We start from the raw sequence: 12,174 nt of genomic DNA, 5'->3' as shown, positions 1-12,174 counted from the left end.
ATGGGGCAGGTGGCTGCTCTTTCCCCAACAGGAATAGGCTCTGACAGGCAGGCATTTCAAGGGGACGTAGCGGCTCCCCTACGTGAGCTCCCTTTGGTGAGCTCCAGGCCGATGGAGATCATGGCTCAAAAAGCAAGGTGATGGTGCCTAAGGAATGACCACTGAGGTTGAACTCTGGCCTCCACACGTACGCACACAGGTCCCTCCCATAAAATAACACACTACGATAGAAACCTGGAGAGAGGTGGGCCACTCACTTCGTTATGCTCCAGGCAATAGATCATGAGCTCAGAGAGGATGACGACGCCGGTCCTTCCCACCCCGGCGCTGCAGTGGACCACGATGGGCGGGTGCCGGGTCTTGATGCCTTCCAGGACACTGTTGGTGTGACGCCTGACCGACTGGATTTCCTCCAAGTAGGCTGTGGGAGGAAATGTGAATCTTGTCACCCAAGTGCGTCACATGACTTTGCATGTAGGGGGTAGGGGAGAGGTGCCAGGACTGAGGGGGAATCTTTTGTCTCCAGTCATAGTAATTTACAGTTCTTATAAGTCACTAATCATTTGGCTGGTACCTGCCGGATCATCCTGGATCCAGAAGAGACCAGCTGGGAGTCAATTAGTCCACAGGAGAATTTGTTCTTTAAATAGTTCTTTTTTAAAAATTAAATTCTGTTTTCCCCTCTGCAAATCCCCAAGTCCCCCAAGCAGATGATTCTAGACATTACTTACAGCACTTCATACTAATAACAGACTGGGATCAGAGCAGCCGCTACGCCCCCTTGAAATGCCTGCCTGTCAGAGCCTATTCCTGTTGGGGAAAGAGCAGCCACCTGCCCCATCCCCTTCCCCCTCATCGAATGAGCAAATGTCAACCAAGGTTTGATTTCATCTTCGGATGTAAAAAGTGGGCTTTGGGGAATCCACTTCCATGAAGTTATGTGAACATTCAAGATGAGCCCCACTTCTGGAGGCCACAAGCCTGTGGGTGGAGGGTTTGAGATACGCTCTCACCCTCCAGAAGCTGCCCAGTCCAGCAGGGGTGAGCAAAGGTTTGTTCACAGCCCCAATGGGTACACAAGAAAGGCAGCCACATAATCCTTAGTGCTTCTCCCATAACCATGTAAAAAGGAAAGCAGGATCTCCAGACAATGTAACAGCCAGGGTTTCCACGGCGCTCTACACCACCACTGCGTCAAGATTCTTACAAAAACAGCTATTAGGCAGCCCATGTTCTTTGAAGGGATGCCCTGTATCCTCCAGCAGCTTAGGCTGGCATCCCTTAAACTGCCTGATTTTAAAGATTTGACTACACTTTAGACCATCTCATGGGTCCCACATTTCAGTAGAGCTGTCAATCATCAAGCCAATCTACTTGCATTACTTGCAGAGTTTTCTTCTTGGAGACAACTTTAACCAGTCCACTAGCAGAGGATTCCCTGAACTGGATAAAAAGAGCACCGTTAGAGGGATGGAAGTTCTGCAGAGGTCACATCCCCCCGGTGCTATAGACAATTAACTGGTCATTTGACCGGCAAAAACCTAAGCTCTCTGGGGCTTTGGGTCCTTTTCCCCATCACTGTCCTACACTGTTTATTGTGCTCCTTGAGGCCTGTCCCCATTTTAGTGATAAATGGAATCCTCGGCAATGCGTCAGAATCTAACAGAACCGGAGAAGTGGTTTTCTAGGTCTTGACAACCTAGTCTCTCAGCCCCAATGCCAATTCTAAACATATCAAAATAAAGCAAGGTTCTGATGTTGCCCAACGTGTACACAGTGGGAGTGGGCTTCTGTGCACGGTGGCCTCTGTGTGGTCAGGCAAACTGCCCTGAGCCACTGCCTGGCACTCAGGGTACCCATATATTCTCAGGAATCAGTGTCTAAAATATCCTGTCCTGAAAAAATAAAACATGTGATGGATTTGCCTGATGTAGGTGCTCCATGCAGGGGGAAATGCTCCAGTTCTTATCCCTTTATGTCTGCCATCTTTGACTTGGTGTACTGTCAGGGCTCATCCATGTTATAGCACATGTAAGAGAGTATTTGATTACTGAGACACTGAAAGTCTAAATCAACGCAGAATTAGTGTATCGCCATCCTGTGGACTTGCATGAAGGAGAACACAGAGACACCTGTGATTCTTCTCTGCCCCGTGCAGAGGTGAAGAGACCAGTACTTCCGTACCACGGTGCTCTCACTGCTTTAGAGGAGGCATGCCACAGTCCACTCCTCTCCATCTGACAGACTACTGATGCATTCAGCAAAACTCACTCTGGGAAAAACTTACACAGAAATCCTTGGACGTCTTCCGGGCAGCCGTGGTGGGGCCAGTCAGTGTACTGCAAGTGCCACACCGTCCTCTCCTGGCCCGACAGCAGGTGCTTGACCTTTAATCCTGTGGTTGCATAGCAACCGGAGTCTGTTCGGAACTTTGTGGTGACCTTGAACTTGCCATAGGTGGCGGAGCTGTGCTTGGACCCCAGCTTGGGCCAGTATCGGTGGCTTTTGGTCCGTCCACCCTCCTGAATCACACACAGAAGCAACAGTGGAGACAAGTCAAGAATGAGCTCTTCCCTTCCTGATCTTAGGACCCGGGAACAGGAGAGCAGGCGGCAGTCACTAAACCACATCTCCACGGGGCTCTGTGCAGTGCCTACGGGGAGCCTGGATTTTAGCCCACAGAGAACAGAAAGCCACCGAAGGCTTCAGGCTGGTGAGTAGCAGGTGCTGGTGGTCAGTCCACACCCTGCTTTCCATGCCGATGCTAACCCAGGGCTCTTTCTAAGGTTCCACACCCTGACTGGCGCTGCCCCTCTCCTCCAGGGCTGCTCTCACTCTTTGTTCGGCCTGGCTGGCTTGTTTCAGCTCAACACACAGCTGAGGCAGAGAACGGCCATGTCTGTGCCATTCTTTCTTTCCAGGTTTTTATCATCTTTTCTGAGATCGTGCACAATCCACAAAGTCTTATTTTTTAGTTTTGTGCAGTTTAGAAGTCACTGGTGTGGGGTGGGAAGCATGGAGGGGCTGGTGAAGAGGAAACAGGGGGCAGAGGCTGGGTGGCAGGAAGAGAACACAGGAGTAGTGAGCTGTGCCAGGGACTCTGCCTGATTGACGGCTAAAGGAACCCCTTAGGGTCGGGATGTACTCAGTGGCTAGAGCGCATTTACAACATGCATGAAGTCCCGGGTTCAATCCTCAGCACTGCACAAACCAGGTGGTGTGGTGGTCCATGCCTGTCATCTTAGCACTTGGGAACTGAGACAGGCGGATCAAAACGTCAAGGTTAGCCTTGGCTACATAGCAAGTTTGAGGCCAGCCTGGGCTATGTGAGACCCTGGCTCAAGGCAGATAACTAAATAATGAACTAAATAAAGGAGCTATCAGTTTGTCTGCTTGTAAGGCAATACATCCTTGGGGGACATTAGTCATCTTGTCTGGTCCCAGAGGGTTTGACAGAGTCTCCCCAGGACTGAAGCACTTCGTTCTTTTATAGTGAGCCTATAAACGTGGGCTGACTGGAGAACTCAAGCCCACGTTTGTTTCAGTGCCCGAGTCAGCTCTGGATTTTGCAAAAGGATACATTCCTGGCTATCCCATGGATCACTAGAGTCTGCTTTGTTTTGACATGGCAGATCTGCTTGTCACTGATGCCTCAGCTGAAACACTACCTCCTCCAAAAAGCCACAGCTGCCCCCCGACCATCTGTCAGCCCTTACAGTCTTCTGACTCGAGCACTCTGTTTACTTCCTCTGTTACTTTCTCTCCCAGGAGTAAACACCATGGGGACAAGGATGGTACCTGTCTCATCCACCACCCACCCTAGAGTCTACACAGATGGATGGATTTAGATGGATGAATTCCATCTAGCATTTAGATGGATGAATTCAAGGCCAGCCTGGGCTATGAGACCATATCAAAGAGACAAAATAAGTAAGTAAACACAGGCTAAAAAAAAATAATATAAAAAACCCATCCATGACTTGATCTATTAGGGTCCTGAATTTAGTTTAAAGGTGTCCTTAGTTTTGAAATTTTACTTTCTGGGTGTGTGTATGTGTGCATATATGTGGTATGTGTTCATGCGGGTATGTGCAAGTGTGCTTGTGGAGGTCAATGGTCAATGCTGAGTGTCCAACCAGGGATCTTGCTGTCTTTACTTCCCGGTGCTGGGATTACATGGGGATGCAGTGAATGCACATGCAGGTCTTTCTGCTTCTGTGGCGGGCACTTTACCAGTGTGAGCCATCTCTCTGGCCCTGGGATTTACTTTCCTAGTGGCAGGTCAGAAAGAGAGTGAGTGGAAGTATGCCTGACCTTCGAGAACGTGACGTGCCCTCACCAAATCTCCTCATAAACAGCTCTAGAAAGTAACTGCCCAACACAGCCATTGGTGGAGATGGTGGGGGGGCCAGCACTTTGCTTTCGTGCCCCAGCTCTCTCTGCTCCTGGCCCTGAAAAACAGGCGGGAAGGGCGCCTCTAGTGGGGGTCTTGGTAAAATGCACGAAGCATCCCTTAAATGAATTTGAAAATGTAGCTTGGAATCTCATGAGAGGATTAAAGGGGGTCGGGGCAACATGTTTGGAGAGCGTGACAGCCAGGAAATCCAGCACTCTCTCCTCAGAGTCAGCGCACACTCAGCAGCAGCGGTGGTATCACATGGGGGAGGTGCCTGCCTGTGTGCGCAGCTCCTCAGCTACAACAGAGAACCTGTGTTTGCCTTGGCAAAGGAAGAAAAGGAATTTTCTTTTCCTGCTCCCCGAAGAATAAAGCCCTTTCCTACATCAGAGGCTCTGGTCTCCTTCAGCTGATAAGCACCATGGCACGCAGGGCTGGCAGCGCTGGGGTTGGGAGGCCCCGTGTGTTTACCCAGCATAGCCTGAACTGTTCTGTGGGGTACACACCGCCCGCTGGATGAACTCAAGTTTGGTCCTTTTGATTCTGTGTTTGGTTTTCACGGTTCTGAAGTATGTCACCACGGAGGGAGTTAGGAGCCAAAGGAAAAGGAGAGAAGAGAAAGAGTCCACTGCAAACCCTCTCTGGGGAAGGAAGAGGACACAGAACAAGGAGAGAGGGCACACAGACGCAAAGTGATGTGCAGAAACACAGAGCTGTAGCACGGAGCAGGCCAAGCCCAAGTCATGGGTACCAGGCCCACCTCTGGACACCCCTTCCCCAGGACAAGGGCATTAGGTAAGCCACTCACTTACCTCCTCTGCAGTGACCATGGCGATCACGTTCACCCCCTGCTCCCACACCATCTGCCAGAAGTCATGGCAGGTATGTGGCAAGGGTCCCTGAGTGGCGATGTAGTGCCATTCTGCCCCGCCAACCACCACCTGCAAGGAAAGCATCAGTCAGTGAGCCAGGCTGGTGGAACCACACTCAATTCTAATTCTTTTGGAGCAAGTGAATTGGTACAACGATAAAAACCCAGAAGCTGTAAACAACAAATGACACACTTTTGCATCAAAATACTTTTTGCTAAAGCAAAACTATCAAGTCATACTTCCCTGTTCTTTTATTGCATGAAACACACAATATATGCAAACTAGGACAGACTGAAAATAAACACATGGGCTGAGGAGACGGCTCAGAGGGAAAAATGCCTTCTGCACAAGCGTTAAGACACGAGTTTAATCCCCAGCACCCTCACATAAGCGAGATGTGGCAGTGTGTGTGATCTCCCACGACTGGGGAGGTTAAAGAGGAAAAGGCCCTGGAGCTCACTGGCCAAGCTTGCTAACACAGGGAGTCCAGGCTCAGCCAAAGACCTGACTCAAAAAAATAATATGGCGGGGTTGGGTGAGATGTAAGGCTCAGTGGTAAGTTAACTCTGATGACCTAAATTTGACCCCCCAGGATCCATGTCATGGAAGGAGAGAACCAACTCCAGGCAGTTGTCCTCTGACCTACACACACACACACACACACACACACACAGACACACACACAAAATAAAATGTAATAATGAAGTTAAGAGTGATACAGAAGATAAATGACGCTTCCCTTTGGCCTTCATTCGTGCATACATGGGAGGGTGTACACACACATGTGCACATACATATATACCACATATAAAAAGTATACATATGCAGTCACAAGAGTATATGCACACACCTAAACATACATTAACAAAATTTATGTTACAGAAACACTTATGCTTAGTGTGCACAATGTATTCTTAAAGATTTTATGCTTTAGTCTATATTTTATTAAAGTATATGCATGATTATAACCATTAAATTAGTTTCACAACCACCAAAGGGCTGTGATTCTGAAAAATCTGAAGAACAGGGTTCTATGGTAGAGTTTTAATAAAAGCATAATCTACCATGCAAAATACATTCCATTGGCAAAAACAGACTCAGAGAACCGAAGGCCACACTCTCAAGGTGGAATGGAGACCTCCGCATGAACACTTTCTGTCTGCCTCTTCCTTACCTGTACTTTGACGTGACAAAGATAAGCCCCTTTACACACCCATGCAATGCAGACCTCCAGAGCGTTCCAGAAACAATGGAAGCATCACTGTTTGAGACTTCCCTCCTCATTTGTTTATTTGTTTTTATTTTATTACAAACATTTTTTTCATTTTACATACCAACCCCAGTGCCCCCCTCCCTCCCCTTTTCCCACTCCCCATCTCCCTCCCATCCCACCACCCCCTATCCACTTCTCGGGGGGGGGGGGTAAGGCCTCCCTTGGGGAGTCAACGAAGTCTGGCATATCAAGTTAAGAAAGGGCCTAGCCCCTCCCCGCTGCATCAAGGCTGAGTAAGGTATCCCACCATAGGGAACAGGCTCCAAAAAGCCAGTTCATGCACCTGGGAAAAGTCCTGGTCCCACTGCCAGGGGACTGACAAACAGATCAAGCCACACAACTGTCACCCACATTCAGAGGGCCTAGTTCGGTCCCATGCAGGTTCCCCAGCTGTCAGTCCAGAGTCCATGAGCTCCCATTAGCTCAGGTCATGTATCTCTGTGGTTTTCACCATCATGATCTTGACCCCCCCCCCCAACTCCTCATTTATTTTATGAAACCACATACTAACTTGATTCTTACAAAAATAGCATCAGCTATTGTCTTATTATGCAAGACATGTTCATGTCAAGGTTGGCAAGAAAACCCACTTTCCACATACTGGTGGGAGAAAACATCCACAGACTACTCACTAGGATGGGGGAGGGGGCATCTGTGGAACTGGGATGTTAAACACTATCCTTCCTGGCATCCAACATATAGGAACCATAAATACCCTCAGAGAATGCTGCTTCTTCCAAGTATTGACAGTTTAAAAACTGCACTGAAACCATCAGTTGGTGCTGGAGAGGGAGACCCACAGATGTGACTCCACCTCTGGAGGAACTCGATCGCCTCCTGTGTTAACGGCTGCTTGGAACCCAGGGGAGAAAACAGTGGTGAAACACAGAGCTTGATTCCAGAAGCCAAGGGCAAGTTGCTGCAAGCTCTCTGGGCCTGTGAAATGCTCCCACGTCTACCCTGGTTCCATAAGATGAAATGTGGGCCTCGGAGAATGCCGCAGAAGGGAAGGCATCTCGGGTAACAATGCCCAAAGGGTACTGTTTATGTGGGGTGACAGCTGTTTCCAAAGAGCAGATGGAAAATGGGGAAGAGACTGGGCCAAGGGAAGAGGCCAAGAGAATATCCTTCTGTACGGAATTCAGAGGCACTTCATTGGGAAGCAGCTGCATCATCCTCAGCTTTGAGTGTGTTATTCTGCTTATTATTTCATAATCTAAGACCATCATTGGTTTACTTGAGAGTTCCCTGGCATTCATTATTTTATTGGTTTTGTTCTTGTTCTCAAAATTAGCAAAAAAAAAAAAAAAAAAAAAAGCCTGTATGTTATAAAAGCCTGTATGTTATAAATGCATATACATAGGGCTATCTGTGTCCTATGCATAAAAACACTATACCCAACCATGGCACACTTTTCATGTCCCATAAGAAAACTGGCTATGAGTGATACACAAACCAGATGCCTAACTACATCTTGGGGGTTAGGGGGAGGTCAGAGGAACCTTCTAGCAATTCCACCAGAGTTGAAAAGTCCAAGGAAATTAAGAGTTCAAAGCCACTAATCACACAGATTACTTGGGTGAACTGTGTTGCTTAAAAATGTCCTATACTCACTGGCTAAGCAAGACCCTTCGAAACACTCTCCCACTTCAGAGTTCGGAGCTATGTTCTAAAGACATACATCCAGTTATTAGGAAAACTGGGGAGAGGGAGCTGCTTTGGAAATCATTCACTCTAGGTACCCATGTGTTTACAGCTCTGAATTCTAACTGGGGTCTAGCAAACTATGACATACTGAGGCATGAGGTATTTGGGATATTAACAGAAATCCCACACACTGTGGGCTAGAGAGATGGCTGAGAGATTAAGAACACTTGTTGCTCTAACAGAGGACCCGAGTTCAGTTCCCAGAACCCACATGACGGTTCACAACTTCTTGCAACACCAGTTCCAAAGGATCTGATGCTCACTTCCTACCTCTACAGCCACCAGGCATGCACATGGTGCACATACATGCATGCAGGCAAATAGATCCGTAAAATCAAAACAAATAAATCTAAAAAAAAAAAAAAAGCACCTCACACCCTCACACTCCCATTCACTGGCTTAGGATCTGCTGCGATCAGTCATGGTTTGTGTATAAATCATTCCACTCTCATAAAGAGCACTGGAAACTAGGGTTCAGCTCTAAAGCAAATTTTCTGTGGTATTATAAAGAAGAAACAATAGTTTGTGCTGCTATCGGACAGGGACAATAAGAGGTCCAATGTCCATCACCTGTGAGTCACAAACCAACAGGACAATCCCACTAGGCATGGCTTAGGGAGGGCCAGTGCATATCTACCATAACAACTGTAGCCTGTGCGAGTCTGCTGCTGGGTGCCTCTGACATCCCCTACCTTGATGTGGGAGGCGTTGATGTAGCCTGTGTTGTTCTCCTTGGTGGGGATGAGCTCCACCCGATTCTCCTCGTAAGGGACGACTTCTCGAATCCGGCTCCGCTCAGCATTTTCCGGCAGAGTGGCGGTACTGAAGATGCCGTTGGCCTTTTTGTGTGGGATCTGCTCATACTCTGTGAACACCATTCCCTCTTCCAGCTTCTTCTTCAGGGCTCTGAGCTGCAAGGGAAGCAGGGTGTCAGCTCTCCCAATTCCAACAGAGCAACCAGGCTCGCAGCACTCCCTCCCAGTTAGGGGGTCTCGAGATGGAGAATCGGCGGGTACTTAGTTACTGCCCTCACTATTACCCAGACTGCTAGTCTCTGCTCTGATGACCATTTCCCTTCTCAGCTTTACACTGCAATCTTCCAAGACTGGCTTAAGTTGACATTCAAACTCCGTGGTCCTATTACTTGTGCTGCCTACGACCTTTGCTGATAAGGACAGTGTCAATCTTAACTATCCAAGCATCCGTTGCCCTCACGGCAGTTTTTACTGAATGAACCTGTACACAGTTGTAGAGCACTAAGGATTAACCCACACCACACAACTCACCTTTTTTCCTCCCTTGGCCAAACTACTAATTTCAATTACATGGTATTAATTGGGGAAATGTCCCTTCTGACCCAAAAAAACATTCTGAAACCAAGCATCTGCTGACAGAAATCTAACAACCTAACATGCTATTCAGTGAACTTAGGAAACCAGTTTCCAGACCTTCTGGTAGCAAGCCTGACTGCTTCGGGGGCCCTTTCCCACCTGAGCAACACAGAATCAATACCTAACCAGCCCTCAAAGAAAACCACAGGAACCCTAAAACCTTGAATAATTGTTTCCTTAAAAACATCAGTCATTTACAAAAATCACTGAGCGTGACAGTTGGGAAAATTAACTTTCTCATCTCACAAAAAGAGCTTTCCACACTTACAGAAGCATAATGGTTTCATTCCAGAAAAATTAAAATTTTTATTACTTCCCCCACCACCCCTCAGCATGTTTCAAGTCAGTGCATCTTTGGATTCAATTGTGTGAGGACAGCAAGTAGGTCAATCACATCAGAATGCAAATTTGCCTTTTTCCTTAGTGTTAAGATCATATAAAAATGCATAAAGAACTGATCATTATATTTCCCACTTATGATTAAAAAGAACTAAGTAGCCGGGCAGTGGTGGTGCACACCTTTAATTCCAGCACTCACGAGGCAGAGGCAGGCGGATCTCTTTGAGATCCATGCCAACCTGGTCTACAGAGCGAGATCCAGGACAGGCACCAAAAACTACAAAGAGAAACCCTGTCTCGAAAAACAAAACAAAACAAAACAAAACAAAAAGAACTAAGTGAGTAGGCCAAGGTCACACAGGTGTTGGAGGCTGATCTTTTGTTTTTATCGTTTATTTTGGAGAGGGGAGCAAGCTGTGTGGTGGTCAGAGCACACCTTGAGGAAGTCAGTTCTCTCTTTGCCCAATGTGAGTCCCAGGGATTGAATTCAGGTCATCAATCTTGGCAACAAGCTCCTACAGCCACTGAGCCATCTCACCAGCCCTGGAGCTGAACTTTTTAATAAAGCCTCAATACACTGACTTGATAAGTGTGGAGACCAGAATGAAGAAACAGGAGATGCTGGGAAGGGTTGGCTTTACCACAGCACACTTGGACCAAGTCTCCTTCCATTTGAAAGAATTAACCCACGAGGCAAACATCACTGACAGGTCTGGGCAAAGAGGGACTTCTGGAATCTGGAGGCACAGAGGAGGAGTCACGCCCAACAAGCCCAGCACTCACCCGCTCGTCTATGGGAACTCGGGTGGCATCATGTCGACTGTCCTCCCGCCCTGAGACGCGGGCCACCGAGAGCCCATTCAATGCTGCCAGCATCAGCGGCCTCTTCTGTGGGTCCAGGCCTGCCATCTTCTGCTTCTCTAGATTCTTCCGGCAAGAAAAGACACGTTCTCATTGTGTATAATTCCAGGGGAAGGCTGGAATGTGTTTTAATCTCCCCAAATCTGTAACTCCCCAGCCAAGGAATGCAGACATTCACCATTAGCAGGGCAAATTCAAACACAGACTTCCCATTATTCCCACCGTGCCCAGGGAAGCCGGTTCTTTCAGGACCCTAGGGCCTTTATTCTTAATTAACTCATACGTTAGAAAGGTAAAGACAGACTGCCTAGCAAATATACCTTGCCACGGGATTTGGAAGAGAACAAAAAAGGGGTTCATACAGTACACTTTAGAAAAATATGGGCTGAAGAAAGAAAACAGAGGATCCCACGGGCTGAGTCCATCACAAGGACCGATCGTTTGCACTGACTGGTGTAAACCTGCCAGCTCCAGTCCTGATCAATAAACCCATACACACCAGCAAAAGAAGAAAATCGGGTTACTACTCTGAGGGGCTCAGGCCGAAGACCTGAGTCTTACACTTACTCCACGTCCCTGAGACACCTGCTTTGCCAGCCCCAGAACAGGGTCTACCACACTTAACAAAGTCACCACCATGCCAACCTAGCCACAGACGATGAACCACCGGGCCTTCGCCCTTCACACTCCATCCAGGGTGAACCAAGGGCAGTGACTACTGTCCATCACTGGAGCGGCTTGACAGGAGTGTAGACTGGCCAATCCTAGCTCCCCCCCTCATCTCTGGGCTGAACCTGGTGTAGTCAGGATGGATGTTGGGACCACTGTTGGGTCTCAGTCCTTGGCATCAGTCGGGGGTATGGGAATCCTCCCTGTTGACTGCTGGCAGCCTACCATGCACATCTCTTGAAAATAGTTTTTGTCTTAGGCATTCGGGGAAGAGTGTGAAAGGGAACATCATGATGCAAACTGAAGCAACGACAGTTTGAGATGCCCGTGACTGCTACAGACGCAGTGGTGGCCTGGTTTCTTCTAGGACTTGTTTTCTTATTGTATTGTTTGTTCATTTACTCCTGGGGGAGGGATCTTGGTGGAGCCATGCTGAGGGATGTCTTTCTGTATGCTGTGACTATGCGTTGCTCCCACTGGCTATAAATAAAGCTGTTTTAGCCAATGGCAAGGAAGCTTAGAGCCAGGTGGGAAATCAAAGACAGAGAGAGGAGAAGAAACGCAGAGGCTGAAGAGATGCCAGCCCATCACCTAAGGAGCACCATGCCAGCAGACTGGTAATGCCACAGCGGCCACGCGGCAAGACATAGATTAATGGAAATGGGT

General features: G+C 48.0%; 1 protein-coding gene across 1 annotated transcript in view; it reads right to left on the bottom strand.

Moving 5' to 3' along the window:
• The window catches only part of Ptpn14 (protein tyrosine phosphatase non-receptor type 14), a 146,506-nt gene that overhangs the window by 11,094 nt on the left and 123,238 nt on the right, over nt 1-12,174 (bottom strand). Inside the window, exons 14-18 of the mRNA XM_052737987.1 lie at nt 10,762-10,905; nt 8,941-9,159; nt 5,209-5,337; nt 2,288-2,522; nt 258-421 (exon numbers count right to left, since the gene is read on the bottom strand). Coding sequence (XP_052593947.1) covers nt 258-421; nt 2,288-2,522; nt 5,209-5,337; nt 8,941-9,159; nt 10,762-10,905 — 891 coding nt within the window. The remainder of the gene's footprint in view (nt 1-257; nt 422-2,287; nt 2,523-5,208; nt 5,338-8,940; nt 9,160-10,761; nt 10,906-12,174) is intronic.

Source organism: Peromyscus californicus, unplaced genomic scaffold (assembly GCF_007827085.1).
Source record: "Peromyscus californicus insignis strain IS unplaced genomic scaffold, ASM782708v3 Scaffold_14__1_contigs__length_90479793_seg_2, whole genome shotgun sequence".
Taxonomy (NCBI): Eukaryota; Metazoa; Chordata; class Mammalia; order Rodentia; family Cricetidae; genus Peromyscus; species Peromyscus californicus.
Note: the sequence above shows the minus strand (reverse complement) of the source record. Positions and strands in the feature narration are given on the sequence as shown.